This window comes from Poecilia formosa, unplaced genomic scaffold (assembly GCF_000485575.1).
Source record: "Poecilia formosa unplaced genomic scaffold, Poecilia_formosa-5.1.2 Scaffold136, whole genome shotgun sequence".
Classification (NCBI taxonomy): domain Eukaryota; kingdom Metazoa; phylum Chordata; class Actinopteri; order Cyprinodontiformes; family Poeciliidae; genus Poecilia; species Poecilia formosa.
The window spans coordinates 650937-671903 of NW_006800075.1; the positions used below are offsets into that span (position 1 = coordinate 650937).

At 38.1% G+C, this 20967-nt stretch overlaps 1 protein-coding gene and 1 long non-coding RNA gene across 4 annotated transcripts in view; both read left to right on the forward strand.

Annotated features, from left to right (window-relative positions):
• Positions 1–17422, forward strand: part of fshr (follicle stimulating hormone receptor) — a 24589-nt gene extending 7167 nt beyond the window's left edge. The window contains exons 3-15 of one of the 3 annotated variants that reach the window (XM_007562414.2): positions 1350–1421; positions 2855–2929; positions 3144–3218; positions 3301–3375; positions 6778–6852; positions 7095–7175; positions 9298–9366; positions 9450–9524; positions 11530–11715; positions 11788–12008; positions 13254–13435; positions 13546–13737; positions 14896–17422. In XM_007562414.2, the coding sequence (XP_007562476.1) occupies positions 1350–1421; positions 2855–2929; positions 3144–3218; positions 3301–3375; positions 6778–6852; positions 7095–7175; positions 9298–9366; positions 9450–9524; positions 11530–11715; positions 11788–12008; positions 13254–13435; positions 13546–13737; positions 14896–15429 (1912 nt within the window). In that variant the 3' untranslated portion in view covers positions 15430–17422. The remainder of the gene's footprint in view (positions 1–1349; positions 1422–2854; positions 2930–3143; positions 3219–3300; positions 3376–6777; positions 6853–7094; positions 7176–9297; positions 9367–9449; positions 9525–11529; positions 11716–11787; positions 12009–13253; positions 13436–13545; positions 13738–14895) is intronic. The other 2 variants (XM_007562415.2, XM_016676622.1) reach the window with 2 other exon arrangements.
• LOC107837372 (uncharacterized) lies at positions 3384–4819 on the forward strand. The gene is made up of 2 exons (XR_001663393.1): positions 3384–4071; positions 4163–4819. It is a non-coding gene; the product is annotated as an uncharacterized LOC107837372 (long non-coding RNA).
• Positions 17423–20967: the final 3545 nt, after the last annotated feature.

Here is a 20967-nt window from a genome sequence, read left to right on the forward strand (position 1 = left end):
GTGTGTGTGTGTGTGTGTGTGTGTGTGTGTGTGTGTGTGTGCGTTTGTTTGTAATACCTTGTGGGGACGATTTTCCTGACATATACTACGTTGTGGGGAGCAATTGCTCCTTGTGGGGGACCAGGCTCCGGTCCCCCACAAGGGGAAACCCTGTTTTTGGGTCAGGGGTCAGATTTAGGGCTAAGGTATGAATTGAGTTTTGGTTAGGGTTAGGGTTAGGTATGTGATGGTTAGGGTTAGGAAAAGGGTAAAGGTAAGGTTTAGACTGTAGAAATGAATGGAAGTCAATGGAAAGTCCCCACAAAGATAGCCATGCAAACATGTGTGTGCGTGTGTGTATGTGTGTGTTCTTGTCTGGTCAAAGGTCAAGGCTCAGGAAGAGTTGTGATATTCACAGTTATGCAGCTACTAATGGCCATTTCAGGAGGGAAATCCAGATAAAACCTGCTCCGCTTCTCCCACACATCATTAGTGCAAAGACGTTTGTTTCTCAAAATGAGTCGCTTATTATTTTCCTCCTTCATTGTTTCATCTTAAATTATACTTAAAAATCTCCAAGCTGACAAATTTGCTCCGTTTCAGTTCACATAATTTTACTGTAAACTGTAAAATACACAAATTTAAGAATTTAAGTGTTTAAATACTTACTTTGAAAAATGATGAAAGCCCCGTGAATGTACCTCATGTTTTTTTACATTTTCAGAGAGAATTTGAGTTACATGTTTCTTCATATTTCACATGCCCCTGACCTGCAACTTTCAGACGCATCCCTGAATAAAAAGTCTGGTTAATAACCAGGTTTTTGTGAAACCCGCCAACATGCCTAGGCGGTAATTCAGCCTTTTGACTCAGGTGTGTTGGAGCAGGAATTTGGAACAGTTGTGAAGGAAAGCAAAGCAGGGAGACAGAGGGAAGGTGAATAATTAACAGAAAGGGAGCTGTGTTCATCAGTGAAACAAACCAAAGTGGAGACATGAAAACAGGACACAAGAAAAAAAGACAGAAATTAAATCTAAAGGAATTAACCTATTTGGCAGCAGTTTTCTAACAATGTGTTCCACATTAATAGAGTATGGCAAGCCCTTCCAAACATAAATAAACAAACCCACAACAATATGTCTCACTAACTTAAGTCATTTAACTTTTTAAAATATGTTTACAGTTTAGTGACATTCGACGATTAATGCATTTGTACTTTACTGCTGTCACTTTGGCCAAGATGCTCCTGTGAAGCTCATTCATGTTTTTTTGTGCGCATTCCGTTTATTGTATGAAAAATAAATGTACTCAACTGCATTTCACTATAATTTCCCAGATGTTTACAGTTTTTTTTTTTAATGGTGTTGTAGGGAAGTGAAGCAGACGCAGATCACAGAGATTCAGCAGCGTTCCTTCGCCAGCCTGCATCGCCTCACAAAGCTGTGAGTTTGATGCTCATGATTTTCATTTGATGCTCTGCATAGTTACCTGAGGAAGACCAAAAAAATAATTATTATTTAAATGTTAAAAGACAGAAAACTACTGCACTACACAGAAATGATGAAAATAAAAAAAATGATTCAAAAAGGCTCAGAAAAATAGAAGAAAATAAAACGAAGAAAAACAATCACAGGATAAATGTGATGCATTTGTTGGTGACGGTGGTTGGATAAGGGGAGTGTCAGGAGGCGTAACATATTTTTTCATTTTGGCTAGTATCGTTCATCACCTTTAGTCTTTGCTTCATAATTATGTCATATCGTCACCTTCCTAAAATAATGGCTTTATGTCATGATCTGTGTTTCTGTGTATTTATTTTAAGGTTTTTCTGTGTTCAGTTTCTGTCCTGAGTCTCTGTTTCTGTGTCTTCCCATTTATTGCCTCCCAGCTGTGTCTCATTCCTTGATTACCCTCCCTGTGTATTTAGTCCCACCTGTTGTCTTTGTCACTTGTCGGATCCTCTCGTATGTCATTTGTTGTCTGTCTGCCTGCCTGCCTGCCTGCCTGCCTGCCTGCCTGCCTGCCTGCCATCCATCACAGTCGTACTGTAAAGTCCTGTGTTGGTTAGCTCTCTTATTCAGTTTTTCAGTTGCTACCGGTAATTAGCTATGTGCTAAACTCTCTGCCGTGCCGCCTGTGTTGGACTGTTTGAGCTCTCTTTATTAAATCATCATCATCACCATCCTCTGGGTCTCAGCATTCGTTCTCACCACCACCTCCCAACACCACCCCATGACACTTTAGTCATTTTTCCCAAAAGTGATTTTTTTTTTTTATCATCTTTTGGTTAAAAAAAAAGACTTGTGTCATTATTCCAGGAAGGTGATGATATGTGAATGGACAGTCTGTGTTGCCATGGTAATCACTGATCCTTTTATTCAGATTTTTTTTTTCATGAACCATCAGAATCTGTATTTTTTTATTATAGAGGATTATTGTTTTCTTTGTACTTTACTTTTTTAGCAGTTTAAATCACCTCAGACTGTGTTATTTTAACTTGCCTGTTGTTTTGCTTTATAAAGGAAATAGATTTTATTTTGTGGACCATCTAACGGGTGAGGAATTTCTTTATTCCCCAAACTAGAGCCCCCCCTCCAAAAAAACCTAACAAATTTGTTTTATTTATGATATTATATGAGGTTATAATCCAAAACATAATAAATTAGATCTTTATATCATATTGTAATTAAGTGAAATGCATTTTTAAACTTGTGGATTATGTTAATAGAACCAGACTGGGAAGCCATCCCCCAAATATCCATTAAAAAAATCAGTTCTTTTACTTTCTATCAATGTTGGACAGTTTTTGCAGAGAATACCAGTGAGTTCTGCTTTAGTAATATATTTATTTCTTTTCTGTCACTTCCCATCTTAGTTTCATCCTGCAGAACAACATCCTGCAGAGCATCGGTGCATCTGCCTTTGCCGGTCTGCCTCAGCTCTCCGACGTGTGAGTATTCGCATCTCAACCCTAACCCTGTGCATCCTGTTTCCTCCAAAACAGCCACGTGTTTAGTCTTTGTCCTGGAACAAGAAGAACCAGAAACTCTGAGGAGTCTCCTCATGTCAGAATAATGGAAACAAAATATGCTTAACAATAAGTGCAAATGAGGCCCAAAGAGGCTTATTTTTAAACACGTGTCATGTTCTTCTGCTTCTTTCAGCTACATTTCTGAAAATCTCTCTTTAGAGACGATAAAAGCTTTCGCTTTCTCCGATCTCCCAGAGCTCGCTGAAATGTGGGTACAACAGGCAGTTAGTTTTGATATATTAGATTTTTTATGTTTTTAAAGTGTGCAACTGACAAATTGCTTCTTTCAGAGAGATAACCAAATCCAAACACCTGAGATCCATTCATCCAGATGCTTTCAGGAACATTGTGAGCCTTCGCCGTCTGTGAGTGCTCTCACACTTTGTTTTTTTAATTTTTTGAACTAATTGTGAGTTCAAAGTAGGTCATGGTTGACGAGCCTACTTCTGAGGACCCACACAACCAAATCCATGATTATTTAATTAGCTCGGATCCCCCTGATGGCCGATCAAGCGTCAAACATCCAACCACCAATTTAGATTTTCCCACAGTTTTATTCACCCCGAACTCCATAGTTGTAACACTAATAGTTTCCAAGTAATTGAATTGTTTTTATATTTGTGAAACAATCTCCAAGTAGCCAATTATGTGATTCATTGCTCACTGCTTTAGTCTCTCAGGGATTCTATCATCTGTATCGTTCAGCGTGGCCCATTTTGTGAAAAACTGGGACACAAAAACTCGGCTCTGTGTGGTGACAAAAATATATTTTTAAACTGTTTGTCTAAACAAGGGCACCTTAGTGCAGCATCGAGACATAAATCAGCGTCTGGAACATTTTTTTTTTCTTAATTTAAGCTTGTTTGTTGCTCAGATATCAGAAAATATGCAATGGTTGCTCGGTGCCTAAATTTATCCTCCATTCGTCTTCCATTTGTGTCAGACTGAGTTTGTTGGAGAAATGGGTAAAAATGAGTTGTAAATATGCATTGTAAAGGAACTTGAACGCCTTTAAAACACTGGAATGCTGACGTTATTAGAAAAACAAGCCCGCACTGCTTGTTTAGTCATTTAACTTTTTAAAATATGTTTACAGTTTGGTGACATTTGACGATTATTGTCACCAAACTTAAAGTCTCTGCTTACTGTCAGAGACTTTAAGCAGAGTCTCTGACATCTCGGCTCACACAGATATTCATGGAACGAGCCTCAAAAGGGTCAAGCATTTTTGGAGAAACGACTCGTAATATTGTCCAACTGTCATGATTTCAGTGTTTCACGCTGCTCTCCTGCTCTGCCCCTCCCACCCCTGTTGGCTGCCTGATTGCTGCCACCTGTGCTGCTGTTGCTGCTTTGTGAGTTTCTCTGCCTTTGCTCTGACTTCTGCTACATGTACCTGGATTCTGGATTTGTTCTGGCTTTCTGACCCTCAGTGTGGCTGACCTGAACTTTTCGCCTGAGCGCTGAGTTTTGGATCAAAGGAAAATGACTCGCTCACCTCCTCAAGGTGAAACCTGATCGTTGGATTGGGGCATGTGAACCAGCTTACGATGCTTCCAGAGTTTCCTCACTCTGTGACGTCATAATCCCAGGTTTAAAGAGCATAGAGTCCACCTCTCCATGGTCCTGCGGGTGCAACAATCCCCGCAAAATGACTTTTCCCTTTACATAAGTCACATCTCTGAGGAGCTGAGATATCCAGGAAAGCAATCTCTACTGGAGTCTGACGTGAAAGCTGATCCCAAGAAGAGGCTGTCAATCGTCGTATACCTTTTCGTAATTGCAAATAAAACCTTTCTGTGGTCGGGTTCTGATTCGTACGTAACTTATTATGCCCAACATTTGTGTACATTTGCCTGGTGTCTTAAACATTTTCAAACTTTGTCCCTTATAACCACAAACATCAAATGCCACACATGGAGTTTTGTGTGAAGGCAGCTTGTTTATTGTGACGCCCATTTGGCTTGAGGCAAACTGCAGATGTTAGTTGTTAGGACTTTTGGTTTATCCTCCATTCAGACCAGATTTGTGGCGAGCAAAACTAACATTTGGCCTGTTTTCAGATTCTCCAACCTGAAGTTAGCTGCATCTCCTCCAGAGCAACTTTGAGCATCTCAGCTGCTTCTTTGAGCTAAAGCTCTCCATCTTCTGCCAGCTGTGCCTTATTTATCTCATTCTTAGATGATGGATTAAGCTGTACTGAAAAAGAGAACGAAGCTCCAACTTAAAGAAATTGATTTAATCTATTACATGTAATCACATTTGTCTAATGCGACAACTAATAAAAGTAACATATTTACTTGGATAAACTTAATTGGATCACCTGTTTTCTTTTTTCAGCGTGTGTTTGTATTAATTACGAGACTTTTAAGGACAGTTTGTTGCACTATACTTTATTTAGGAGAACATTGTGAAGAGAACAGAATGAAGAGATCATCATCATGTCAAATATAAGAGTTTGTGAAAATCTCTGCAGGTTTCCTTACTTGTGCTTTGTGTTGTAGTGGTTCGGATTTGACTGGTTCTCCAAACTTTGTACTAGATCTGTTTTTATATTTTAGCTCTCTTTTCTCCCCTTTAGACCATCCTGACTGGTGTAATTTGTTTTTGCTTCATGTACTTCAGTATTTCTGCTATCTGTTCCCCAGTTTGCATCAGATCATCTTGCCCTGTTTTCTTTGCACATCAGACCTTTGTCAATCCTCACACCTGGCCTGTGTTGCTTCAATAACTTATAACTTTTCTTGTTGTTTTTCCGGTTTCATCATTTCTGCTGTGTTTTAGGGTTTGATTCATACATATTAAAACTACATCTGTTTAATTTTTTTCTGCAAAGGCATCAAAAGTAATTTAATATTTCTGAGAGTTTGCACAAGAATTGCACAACATTAGAAAAACCTATGAGATTCAGTAATGTAGGTTATTGTCACAAAATGTCATGGTGAGCATCTTCTCTTGCACAAGTAGCATCAATACCTCCATGAGCTGTTTAGATGCTTAACTTAAGCTTGACTCTACAAAGCACTATTTTCAAAAAATCAGACAAAGACACATTTTTTCCCAGAGGCTGTCTCTCTAATGAACACAATAAACACCTTATTGCCTAAGCAATCAGCTCCTCTGCTTTGAAACAGAATAAGCATATTTGCACAACAATCCTCTAAAGAAAAACTGGCTGCAAATACTTGTGCATACTGTTCATTTATTCCCTCTAAAGTTTATGTATTTACACATTGTGTCTATGTGCTGCGAGCACTTGAAGCTGAAGTCAAATTTGTTGTGTCCAGCTACAGGACAGAACTAAACTAACACAAAGTAAAACTGACTATTTCCATCTTAATTAAAAAAAAAAAGTTTCATTAAGATAAAAATTGGTCTAGAAAATTTCTTCTATTCTGATAATGAAAGAGTTTAGCTGTAGTTTCTTAATGAATTTATCACATTGCAACTACTTTGTTTGTGCTGCACTGAAAAAAAAAATACTACTTAGTGTTAAAATTTTATTTAATATTTATTGCAGTCCATGCAGCTCTTTGCAAAACGCACATTAACAGTAACGGTGCATTTATAAGTGTTAAAATTTCTGTCAACGCTAATAGTTTTAGACTGCAGCCGCGTTTATTTCCTTTTCACCTTGACATACTCTCGAAGGATCTCCATTGTTCGTCTGTTTGCTACGTTGTGCCCGGTTTCATTCTCACGTGGCGCCTGCTTGCCTGTTGGTTACAAAATGAAGGAAGTAACATTTGGCTGTCGTATTTCCACAGAACTATCTCCAACACCGGGCTGCGAATTTTTCCAGACCTCTCCAAGATCCAGTCTGCAGCCCGAGGTTTTCTGTTGTAGGTGTCAGCGTATGATGGAAATGACCCGCAAGAGCGCACTTGCTAAAACACCCACACACCATCCTTTCCACATGGATCTGAATTTATAGGCACACGGAATTAAAGCACATGGCCTGAGGACATCACACACATTTACCGCCTTTAAGATGGACACACACAGACTCATTGCAGATCAGTTTGTGCTAAACACACATGACTTTTTTATTCTCCATATATATTTTGCCCTTTGTGTTGCACAGTGACCTCCAGGACAACATCAACATAGAAACTGTCCCTGCCAATGCCTTCAGAGGCCTCTGCACAAAACCAATTGAGGAAATGTAAGATAATCATCTTCTTTCCCTCCGGCTACTTCCATTTTCCTTTTGCATTCATGCGCCTCTTAGGGATGGCTCTACTAAACGACTGCACATGTTTAGTTCTTGCAAAATGGGAGCAAGCTAAACTTGGAGCATCTGTTTGTAAATTAAAGGAAACAGGTTGGTTTTACAAGCAATAGCATCCAATGCTCCAACACGTTTAAATGAGGAATTCATGCATTTAAAGGACAAGCCATCCATATTCATGTGTGTTTCTGTGAATTACAAATAAAGGGAAATATATCGACAGAACCTCAAACACCAGAGTTGTTTGTGACAGTTAGGGTGAAATATAATATATATTACATTTATCTTCTAAAAACAGGTGACAGTTTTGATTCAGAAGAAGAAACAGGAAAGAAGGCAACTTGCTGCATTTGTGGTTTTTTCAAAACAAATGCAGAAATTTCATGAAAATGATGTGTGCTGTCTTCCATTGGAGAGTTTTCTACAAATATTTCCAGTAATTTGTATTTAAATTCAATCAAAGCTGTTTTAAAGCACATTGCAAAGGTTTTCACAACCGCTTGATTTTTTTTTATTTTTAGTTTTGTCACATCACAAAGACCAACGTATTTTGCAGAGACTTTATATGAAAAATAACAAACATTGTAGTCACAATTGTAAAGTGGAACAGTTTTACACATAAATATATGGGAAATGTGGCATTAATGTATGTCAATACTTTGTAGAATCACATTAGCTGCAGGTGGTTTTAGTGAATCTCTCCACCAGCTTTGCACATCAAAAGACTGAAATACTTTCCAGTTATTCCCTGTCTAAAAAAAGCTGAAGCTCAGATTAGATGGACACATGAAAGCATTAGTTTTCAAGTCTGAAAAAAGATTTTTAATTGGGCGTAGATATGAACTTTGACTGGTCCATTCCAACACATAAATATACTTTGACTTCTCGTGGCAGGTTTGCATGTCTGTCATAGTCTTTAGGTAAAAGACAGAACAATAGATGTTTGGATTTAGCGTTTCTGTGTATCATGCATACAACAGAATAAAAAGTGTTAAAATTACACAAATGAGAAATGTGACGTTTTTCTGGCTCCAAATAGCTGCAGGAACATCAGCGAGCCTCTGCAGCCAATAAACACTCTGGCACTTAATTTGCCGCTTCTGTAAAAGCCAAAAGTGGTTATAAAATGTTCAGAAGCAGCCAAGGTAGTCGTCTTGGTCCAGTTGGAATGAAAACAAGGATTACAAAAAGATGCAGAGTGGTTCTGAAGACATGCAGCATTTCTAAAATTCAATTCAGAAACCAGGAAAATCAATCAAATTTTATTTGTATAGCACATTTCAGCAGCAAGACATTTCAAAGTGCTTTACATCATAAACAAAAACACAAAGTCATGCAACTTAGAATCAACAATCAAAACATTACATTAAGTCAAGTGCCATCGTTAAATTCATAATTGATTAAATTTCAAATACAACTCTAAACAGGTGGGTGTTTAGTCGAAATTTAAAGGAAGTCAGTGTTTCAGCTGTTTTACAGTTTTCTGGAAGTTTGTTCCAGATTTGAGCTGAAATGCTGCTTCTCCTTGTTTGGTTCAGGTTCTGGGGATGCAGAGCAGAAAAAGTATATGATCATTAAAAAAATCAACCCGAAAAGGGCCATAAAATGACCACAGCATTATAAAAAGGACCAGAGAGAAGAAAAAACATAAAATAATTCAGAATGGTTATGAAGCAATACAAAATATGGTAGGTGGATGCACAGAACAATCGCAAATTACACGTTTGTGTTTGCTTTGAGCTTCCTTCCTGTTGCTCTTCAGTAGGATGAGTGGGGTGCTTTCAGAGTGCTTGTCTGTGCCCCTGGGACCCAGGTTTCATAATCTCGCCAACAACTTTATCAGTGCTTCTGTTGAACAGAAGAAAAGAAAAGAGGAGGAAAGAGCAGCTGAGGCAGTAGTCACTTACTAACTGTTTAGCTGAAAGTCTGCGGCCGCGCAGCTTTAGTTTGTGGGAACAAAGGAAGTGCAAACAGCAAGTTTGGCATCAGCAGCTCGGATAAATTTTCGCCGCCTGAGCCATGTGACTGAGATTTTGGCTTCTCTCTCTGATGACAGACGGCTCACCAGAAATGGCATCAAGGAGGTGGCGAGTGACGCCTTCAACGGAACAAAGATGTACAGATTGTGAGTCACAGACAGACGCACAGCTACAAGCACGCAGTTTCAACTTCCTCGTTTAATTTCTCTGCTTTTAACTCGTTTTCCAGGCTTCTGAGTGGAAACAAGCAGCTTGGTCACATCAGCCCCGATGCCTTTGTGGGTTCCAGTGAGTTGGTGGTGCTGTAAGCATGACATCCCCTCTTATCTCGTGCCTTCATCGTTCGCCCTCTTCAGCGCCACCTTTTAAAGTCAGAGTAGGCTGACAGTCTGTCAGCATTCTATTTAAAACAGAAATCTGGATGAAGGTTAAAATTGGAGGTTAAAGAAAATAGATTGTGAGCGAATGCAGGCAGCGAATTTCAATGCGCGAGATTTTCCCACCTCCAAAGAAGAGACACGTCCTCTACTGTCCAGCATGTCAATCAAACGGGAGCAGCTTGACAGTTTTACAAGTTGTTCTGGTTCATTCCTGCATTTATTTAATCTCTAAAATTAGAATAATTCCTGTGGTATGAAAATATTTATTTCAAATTGATAATTATCTAATATTCAATAGAGTCTATTTAATAGATTTTAAATAAAATGGCTTCAATTTTAAGTTTTTTTCCTCGCTTTCCTTTCTAAAACATAAAGAAAACATTTCCAGAAAGTGGCTTTTATTTCAACGTGAGTTGTGCAAGTATTGTGGGGTATTAGGCTACAACAACTTCATAATATTAGCAGAATAAAGATGCAATTTTACCAGATGAACGTCATAAAACTCTGAGAAAAAAGCGTCAACAGTGATTTTTGTTCTTCGAAACAGACCCAGTCGTTTGCATGATTGTTTCGAAGTTCTGCTGATGATAATTTGATGCTGATGCGTTGAAACATGAAGTATTTCCTTATCTACAAAAATGATACCAAAGTATAATTTCATAAAATGCTCAGTATTCCTCATTCAAATTTGTTTGTAGTTTTCATGTTGAAGTTCTCATAAAATAACTTCTTCTTTGTCCTAATATTACAACTTTATTCTGCTAAAATTGTGACATTATTCTCATATTATTTCGTCTGTACAGCTTTATTCTCTGTATTGTTATGAGTGTATTCTTGTAATATTATGACTTTATTCTCATAATTTCAAAATAGAGAAACTTAGTCTGGTCTTTATATTCCATCTGAGAGTTGATCTAAATTCAGCGTTCAAATAAACAGAAACATGCTTGTTAAACAAGATGGCCGCCCTGCGTGTGATGACATCACACTGAACTATGGAAACCCAATGAATGTACTGCTGGGAAAAAAATTACAGATTTTCCAAAACTTAAACCTCCAAAAACCCAAAATTGTTTATCACCCAGCTCTATTAGTCATCTGAATATTTTTCTTAAATGTATGTATGTTTACTTTTAAATGTAAAAAAAAAAAAAAAAAAACGGATCAAGAGAATACCAAAAGTAGCCAGACCAGAAAATTAACTGAAATGCAAAGATGAAACCAAAAATATTTAAAAAGTCCCATAATTTATGAAAAGGATGTTTTCACCATGTCTAGTGATAACTTTTAACTTTTGGTGAAAATATCTATATTTCTGTAATTGATTGGAATTTATTCTCTTGATGTTTAGCAATTTCATCTTCACCTCAAAGACATAAAATCTTACCAGCTATTTTTGCTCTAATTTCTACTGCAAATACCTCAGTCCACTTGAAATAATACAAAAATACATTGCAACTATTCAGCAAGATATATATAAGATTATTTTTAGTAAATAATTCCTTAATATTGAAGAAACGTTCTGGTTGAATTTTCAGATTTTTTCAATTATAACAATCCGCTTTTCCTGTTATGAGTTAAATAATCTGCAGGTGGAACTAGTAACTTTTCATATATTAAGGAATTATTGTTCTAAAACAAGCTTCTATTTTTTTTCTGAAAGTTACTTATAATTTAGTTTTGTCTTATTTCAAGTGCACAAAGATATGTGCAGTAGAAACAAGAGCAGAAATACCTGGTAAGATTGTGTGTTTTTGCAGCCATGTCATTTTGTTGTTTTTAAGTGTACTTTATGTAAATTGGATCGGATACGTTTAGTAAATAATTGACAGCATTTACTGGCAGATCTAACACTATGGCAAGCAATTCAGAACAGGATTATTGGTGAAAATGACCTGAAAACCGGGTTGTGTTTCTCTGCGTTTGCAGGGACGTCTCCCAGACGGCTGTCAGCTCTCTGCCGGACTCCATCCTCGGCGGTCTGAAGAAGCTGTTAGCAGAATCTGCCTATCACCTCAAGAAGCTTCCTATTGTACAGCGCTACACAAAACTCCACATAGCCAAACTGACGTACTCCTCACACTGCTGCGCCTTCAAAAACATGCACAGAAACAGGTAGAGGTCACATCAGAATGATACTTTATCCAACCGGTGCTGCACGTTTTTCCTTACTTTGTTGCTCGACAGATCGAGGTGGATCCCTCTGTGTAACCACCCCGAGGCGAAAACCATCCCGGCCTTCTTCAGGGAGCACTGCTCCAACTCCACCTCCGTCTCCTGCAGCCCGACGCCTGACAGCTTTAATCCGTGTGAGGACATAATGTCCCCCGTCGTCCTGCGGATCCTCATCTGGATCATCTCTGTTCTCGCACTGCTTGGCAATGCGGTGGTTCTACTGGTGCTGTTAGGTAAAAGTGTAGCAAACTATGTGTGCAACTACATTAAATTTGCCCTGCGGGGTCATTTTCTGGCTCTTAAATGAGGTTTTGAAAGAGAAGATTTTCTTTTATCATTCATTTTGTACAATTTTAGCAGTTTAAGATGTGCATACTGATGATAAAGTCACTAAAAGACATTTAAGAATATAACACAGAGTAATAATTTCATAAAATCATTTAGCTTACACAAAAAACTTACAACATTATCAAGTTAATTTCTCAGAAGTAATTAACTTGATAAAGACTGTCTACCAAGAACATTAATGGTAGTTTTTAAGTGTTTGTGCCAAAATATTTTGACTTTTTACTGTCCTGGTAACAGTGTTATCTTAAAAAGAGCAATAGGAAGATTGTATTTTCTAAAATGACCACACAAACCAAATTTCATCACTTCTTCACTCCCTGTAGCCTGGACCAGCGGTCTGCAAGCTTTACAACCCAAAGAGCCACTTTTGCTCTCCTGAATAAAAACTGATTTAGAGCCGCAAATATTACCTGGCCTTTTGAAAAATTACATCTTACCATATTTGATAAATATCAACTACAGAAAATATGTTGTAATTTTTAAATAGTAATTATTCTATCCCTATTTTTGAGTTTTTATTACAAAGGAAAACGTCAAAAAGATCGTATCGGATGTTGATATTTGCACACAGTTTTCCCCTTCATGAAGACAAAAATAGACATAAAAATAAAATTGATTGGTATTTTTAGTGGCAATTATCCAAGAGCAACGTATTCCAGAAAAAAAAAACTGAAAAATAACAAAATCCTTCATCTGTTCTATCTATTTTCAAAGTTATGTCGTTATCATTTTTAGTCAAAGATATTAAGAGCCATTGTGTAAAGTCCAAAGAGCCACTTGTACCTCTGGAGCTGCAGGTTGCTCACTGAAAAAAGAGAACAACCAATCCCTCTTAATTAAATATATCGTGTTAATAGGTCACCAGGGATCACATCAAGTCTACCCAAGTTAATTTATTAAGTTTATTAAGTTGTCAAGTTAAACAAACGTAAATAAATTACGTTTAACAAACTTCATTCAATTACTTGTCACCAATCAGTACAATTTTTTTCGCTTTGGTGCTCCAGTCTCCTTTTTCAGTGCAGTTTGCCTCTATGCAACGCAGCTGGTGCAGCGCTGAAACTACAATATATATATATATTTTTTTATTCAAGCTGAAGTATTTGTTTCTCCCGCTGCCCTGGATGTAGGCAGTCACTCCAAGCTGACGGTTCCTCGTTTTCTCATGTGCCACTTGGCCTTCGCTGACCTCTGCATGGGCATTTACCTGCTAGTGATCGCCACCGTGGACATGTTCACTCACGGCCGCTACTACAACCACGCCATTGACTGGCAGACGGGCTTCGGATGCAAAGCTGCAGGCTTTTTTACGGTGTGTGTGTGTGTGTGTGTGTGTGTGTGTGCACATCATGTTGCCTGAATACATTAATGTCGTGTCTCATCAGTGTCTGTGTTCAGATACTAAATTACTGTGATTTACAGGTGTTTGCCAGTGAGCTGTCAGTTTTCACACTAACAGCCATTACTGTGGAGCGCTGGCACACCATCACCAACGCCATGCGGCTCGACCGCAAACTTCGCCTGAGGCACGCCTGCATCATCATGACAACTGGATGGAGCTTCTCCCTGCTGGCTGCATTGCTGCCCACAGTGGGTGTCAGCAGCTACAGCAAAGTAGGTAGCTCGTTGTTGAACACCTTTTAAGATGCAAGAGCTGAACGTAAAATGTTGCTCTGATGCAACCACGAACTCCACAGTAGTGTATAAATGGAAAAGGATAGACATTGTTCAGATATTTTCTGAATTTGCAATCCAAATCGGACCTTTCAGGGCTTTCCTCTTCGCATTTTTCCATACGAGTCACATTTGTGTAGCAGATTCTTTCACCTGACCTGTGGTTCTCTGCGGCTCCTCCAGGGTTACCGATGTGCCTCTTGGCTGCTTCTCCGATTAATGCGTTGCTTGTCCAGTCTGTGAGATTTGGTGGACGATCATGTCTGACGTGCTCCTTGGCCTTCACGACGCTGTTTGTTCATAAAACAGCTGGATATTTGTTTAAATTATATGATTCGCAGATAGAATTTGAATTATATGTGCCTAATGAAGGCAAATGTTTGAGCAGCTTTTTATTTTTATCTTTTTTATTTTTAGTAAATGAGGAACCAGGTGCTTCCAGTCACATGTGTTTCCACAAACCCCAGCTGTATCAGACATTCATAAGACAAACAGGACAGGGTAATAAACCTCTTCCATTAAAGGGCTACAGTGACTCAATGGGTACTGTGCCGTTACCTAGCAACCCCACCGGAGCTTAGCCCATTGCCTAGCAACCCGAGGAGAACTCCAGCACCTTTGGCCAGCTGGGTTTACCTCTGTACAATGGCTGCTGGAAAAGACAAATGTTTTGTTGTTGACTTACAATTCAGAGACAACTTCTACAATCTTATTGGTTGTTCAGGAGGCTCCACTTCTGCTTTGCCATGATGTACGGTTGTATAATTGCACATGTATTTGCAACACGTGTGCGTGTAAACATCGAGCTGGAGGCGTGGCCAGCAGTGGCTTATTTGGATTTAAAGTGAGAAGAGGCCCTAAAATGTCTCATTATCTGAAAATGATTTTGTGTAAAAAAATAAATAAATAAATAAATAAATAATGTAATGAACATGTTTTATAGCCCATCCTAACCTGTTCAAGGAGACATACTAGGTCAACTTTAAGTTTATTTCCTTCAATAGTTTCCAAATAACCTTGCATATTGCATGACATAAGTTACAGAATCAAGTCCACTGAGACGTTTAATCCTTTAGATATCTGAATATCTCTGTACAGGTGAGTATCTGCCTGCCGATGGATGTGGAGTCCGTGGTCTCCCAGGTCTACGTTGTCTTTCTACTGGCTCTCAACATCCTGGCCTTCTTCTGCGTTTGCGGTTGTTACCTCAGCATCTACTTGACCTACCGCAAACCCTCGTCGGCGCCTGCTCACGCCGACACCCGAGTGGCTCAACGCATGGCTGTCCTCATCTTCACCGACTTTGTCTGCATGGCGCCCATCTCCTTCTTCGCTGTCTCCGCCGCCCTCAAGCTCCCGCTCATCACCGTCTCAGACGCCAAGCTCCTGCTGGTTCTTTTCTACCCCATCAACTCATGCTCAAACCCCTTCCTGTACGCCTTCTTCACCCACACCTTCCGACGGGATTTCTTCCTCCTCGCCGCTCGCTTCGGCCTGTTTAAGACCCAAGCCCAAATTTACCGGACAGAGACTTCGTCCTGCCAGCAGCCAACGTGGACCTCGCCGAAGAGCAGCCGCGTCATTTACTCCTTGGCCAACACGTTGAGTCTGGATGGGAAACAGGAGTTCTGATTGTCACCAAAGTAATCGCAGTTAAAGGCTTTCGATTGATGGTCCTTTTTCTCCCCTCGCAGAAGCCAAAGACCGTTTGATAAAGAAATGTTTAAAAGCAATGTGGCACTTTATAATGGAAGAAAATTTAAATGTAAGAGAAATTAAACAGTTTGACATTTTGGATATTCTTAAATGAATGAGTTAATCCAACCTTCTGGTTGGCCTTCATTTGGTCCCTCCAAACATTAGACATCTGTGGACGCCTTTAGTGGCTGTTTAAGGTTGACCTGTTTTCGTGTTTATGCTGTTAGCCCAGAAAATGTGTTGAAAGTTACATTTTATAGCCCCTAAACTCTGTTTCATTTACCAAAGACAAAGACATAGAAAGTCAGGTTTGGTTGGTACATTTAGATGTCGGTAGATGTCTTCAAGTTGACATCAATTTGTAGACGAAGCAAAGACAAAGTCCTTTATTTTTTAAATCTATTCAACAATAGTTTGATGTCGGGGGGGAGGGATTGAACTCAACTAGAACTCCTGCTGAATTTCCTTCTTGAAAGGTCCAAGGACTTCTTGGTTGATTCAAGTTGCACTTGTGACGTTTTAGTTAATTTCAGAGTGAAAAAATATACTAATGTGCCACATAGTATTATAACAATTCAAAGCTGGTTTTGAAATATTGCCCCAGAAATTGAAATCTGATTATCAAATTAACCCCATAACCAAATGATTAATTGGTTATGGAGTTGAACTCCTGGGATTAGCTGACAGTTTTTGCTCATTAAGGCTAAAGTCACTTAGCAACACCGTAGAAAATAATGTATTTCTTTATATAACCTGGACTCAAGCATTATAGAAACAAATTTACAGTATGGGACCATGGTGCTCTGCTCAAACTTTGTAAGAAAACAGTGTTAAAATGCATATAAGAATATAAATCTCTTTGTTTTTATCGATTAGTTTTAGTCTTCTTGCCTACTAACATATGTCAAGTAGAGAGTTAATCAGAGAAACATCCAAGAGGCCAATTGTGTCTCTGAAGAAGCTGCAGAAATGCCACATATCTCACCACAAAAGCCATCATGGCTGCTATGTGGTCAAAACATACATGACAGATGCTGTAATAAACCGTTTATTTGCCCCTTTTGCGACTTTTATCCCACTAACATATACGGTACTGCACAAGGTGCAAAACATGAGCATGTTGCTTTTCTTCCTGGTTTCTTGACATGGAGGTAGGATGTGGTTAAGTTGGGTGTGATGAATTCTGCTCCATGTAGCTCTACAAATAATTTCAGCCCAACACTTTGGACGCCAGGGTCCAGTTTGCTGCTCGGACCAAATGATCGATTTGTCTCTGACCTTGGAGATATATGTGCTGTTTATGAGCTGAGCACTTCTTTCTGGTTGAGAGTAAAAAAAGAAAAAAAAAAGCTGGATTTGCTAATCGCTAATTGTTGTGGCGCTATGATTTTGCAAAACAAGATTGTAAGAAACAAATTTTGCGCATTTAATTCATTAAACAATGTGTTCACAAACAGATGATGTGCATTAGATGCACTTTGAAGAAGAATTCATATTGCATTTGACTGGAAACTCCTAATATCTGATCCTGGAGAACAAACAGAGCTCACCAGGAATCGCCTCCTCATTTGAAAGCACAGTGTAAAACATATGAACTGAAGGAATCTATGCAAACACAGAACTGAAGATTAGTTTTGCTTGAATCTGGGTCAGAAACGCTGTCCTACATACAGTTGTTTTTGTTACAACTAGATTTCACCTGCAGATGGGTAAAGTTTCCAACAACTCAACCGTATAAAAGTAAAAGTAAACACATGACCTCATCTGTCTTATCGCCTAGCAAACATCGTCCTTCTGGTGCGACAAGATGTCGCTGCAAACTGAGATAGCTTGTAATAAATTAGACCAAAGTTTTACACGTGGGACGTCAGCATCAAAAATTCAACATTTGTTCAATGTTTAATGTTATGAGTGAGGGATGTTTATTGAAAAGAACACTGCAGGGATCTGCTGATTAATAATCTGCTCATACTCTGTCTGCTGTAGCTCTTCATACCTCCAATTCTCCTCCAGCCTATGAGCATGTATTCTGCTCAAAACGAAGGTCATGTAATCGTCTTTGAGATGTAATTATGCTGCGGCTTTTTTTTTGTGCAAAATGTGTAGATGGATTGTTGTCCCTTTTTTTTGATAAAGTTGTTTGTAAATCTTTCTATCTGAGTATTTTTTTTAATTTTCTTTAGAGTATTTTCTGTGTGATGAAGTGGTATTTTCTTTATTTTGCAATGATGTCCTTCAGCTTATCCAAAGCTTTCAAGGACAAAGAGACCCTAGTAACCTCTGCTTTGCGATTGGGTGGGTGGGTGTTTCTTGGAGGAAAGACAGCTGCGTTTTCTGCTCATTACAGGTGGATGGAAATGGCAGCGAGATAAAGCCCTGCACAAACACCAGAGAGAAACCCTGAGTTTCAAGGCTGCAGCTGCAGCAAGGAATCCATCTCATTGATATGGAAGCACTGCCTCCTACATGCTAAACGTGTTGATGCATTTTTACCACCAGGTTATTCAAGTCAGTCTAGATTTAAGACGATTTCTGCGCTAGCATTGTTGTTCTCGGATGGCCTCGTTAATTTGAAGGTGAAATATTAATCCAGGAGGTGCATATTTGAGTTTTTAATTCATATTCTGAAAAAATAAAAGATTAAAAAGTATGCCGAGGGTGATTTAAAACTTGAAAAAACAGAATTCATGCATAAAAATTAGCATGACACTATACAACGGAAAGTGTTCTTGCACAATTCCAAATACTTCTTCACATTGAGATAAATTATACTTTATAAAAAAAATGTTAAAAATTGAAAACTGGTCACATTCACGGATGTAACTAAACAAAACTGAGTCCGCCCAGCCTCGTCTGAGCTCAGCACGGTTCTGACTGCTGCGGGTTTCAAACAGTACTGCAGCTAAACAGCTCCCCCTAGTGTTTATACAATGACCTACATCAAAGCGGGTTTTCTAGACGGTATTTTTCATATATATAAATAAATTAATTAAGGGATAGAGGTTGAATGTCTTCAAAACTGACTCATTTCTTCATACCACAGATCCAACAAGATGTTAGAAACATTTGGTCCATGACAACATCACAGCAGCAACAGATTTGTCTACAGTGCATCCACAATTCACACCTCCTGTTCAATCAAATCCCAACATGCATTGCTGGATTGACAGAATACATTACAATAGTTCAGCGTTGTTATGAATGCATATATGAGTCTCCTTCAATATTCTTTCTTAACATACTCAGATTTATTTTTGCTAGCTGTCTGCAGTGAAGGAAACTGGACCTGGAAACTGGATTATTTGTTTGTTGGCCCAATTTCACCTCTAATTCTAACTTTACTTCCCTGACTTGAAATTTTGGGTCTAACAATGTGTGGAAATCAATCTGGTACAGCAGGAAAAGCAGTCAAAACGCCAGTGGCCTCAAGCAAAATCAACTGAGTCTAATTTTCACTAAAAAGTAAGAAACAAACTACAAGACTACTAGATATTGATTTGGGAATATTTCAAATGCAATGGACACTGAGACAGAAAAGAAAGGGAAGACGAGAGAAAAGACAATAAGAGAGGTTGGACAAAGGTTAAAAGTTAAAAGATAAGAATTGAGGAACGAAAGAAAGACAAAGAAAAAACAAGAAACCACCCAATAAGTCTGCATCTACACCTGCAGAAAGAGAGAGAGAGAAAATATATAGAACTGAGAAAACAGTGGAAACCTACAGAATGTGGAAAGCTTTGCCTTCAACTTTGGACTGTCATAATTTAAGAAGCTGTTGAAGACTCGTCTATTTTAACTAACACTATTGCTGTATATGTATTTTGTTTTTATATTTTCTTGTATGCTTTTATCTCCAGCGTTTATGTTTGTTTTTAATTGAAAAGCACTTTATTTTTGACCAGTGGAAGGTGCCATATAAGTAAAGTTGACTCAAAGGTTTAAGTCTTCTATTTGGTTTGATAACTCCTTTGTATGGCATTTCATCTATTCAAATTTTTATTGTTTATGTGATAGGGACAGATACAAAAAACATAAAATGATGCCCGCATTAGTGTTTCTAGTCATAGCTAAATTGCAACACCCATCATTAGAGGGATCTTTAACATTTATTTTAAAAGAAAATAAGATCAACAGTAATTACAAATGATTATCAAAAAGAGTTATAAAGCAATCTACATAAAACTACTGACCCAAAAAGATGACAATATTTAAAATGCGGACAGTTTGGTTTGTCTTTAGCAAATTCCTAAGCCTTAAAGTAAACATTTTAATGCAAGTTGTGGTCTTAAAAGGAAATGGTAGTGAGTTCAAAAGCTTACAAGTCTTAACAGGGAAGGCCTTTTGTCCAAAGGTTGTCCTGAAAAGTGTCATTATTTATGATATCAGGTGCATCTAGTCGCTACTGCTGTTCCTCTCAAATGTAAGCAATTGCTCAGGTGCTTCATGAAACAGTTTAAGAAAATAAAGAACTAATAAAGCTGTCAAAGTTCATCATATTATATTTCTTAATTTGGCTTTTTATCCTTAAATTTTACAGCAGAAAGAGTCAATGTGTTTAGTTACAAGATGCAGGTAAAGTCAGAGGTAAGAGGTAAAATGAAAAGAAAATAAAAACTTACAGGCGACACAAAGGGATTCTGGGAAAAGACAGAACCATGGAGTGCAAGAGCTAACAAGAGACTCATGCTACAAGGTAACGTAATGGGAATAAGCAAGAGAATCCAGCAAAGAAAGAACAAGAATGAGGATCTTATATACTGAAGAGTTTGATTACTTAGGTGGCTGATTGGGAACCGGGTGCAGCTGTGAAAGGAGACCAAACGTCTCCTCATGTTTACATGACGGAGATGTAAACAATAACCAAGTGGATGAAGCCAAAACACTAATCCAAAGGAAACTAAACTCAAATGCAAAAAGCACAAAATTGTAAGATTAAGCAAAGAAACTAAATACAAAAGGATTAGCTGATAAGGCAAGATTTAAACTGATATGAATAAACAAGGAAACCAAAACAAAAAGCGAAAATGTATGTGATTCACTTCTGGCGCTGCAATTACATTATATCTAGCTTGTACATTTATGTCAAAATGTCTTTAACAGTTCAAATCAGATGATTTTTAGAGTACAAACACATCCAAATCAATTAGACTGTCATCAAAATGTTCATTTATTTCAGCAATTCAAAAAGTGGATCTTTTGTATTATACAGATTATACACATGTCCATGTATTTTAGTCTATAATAATTATAGACCTCATGCCAATCTAATTGTTTTTTTTTTTTTTTGCATTTTCATTCTGTGTAAACCATAATCACCAGACTTATAGTAAACCAGCAAAAATAAATATAATTATCTATGTGTGACACATCTACAATTAAGCACAAAATTCAAATTTGAAAGTACTTCATTTAAATGTTTTTGTTGTAACTCATATTAATTAAAATTCTTCAAAGAGTTGTTGTAGGCAGAGA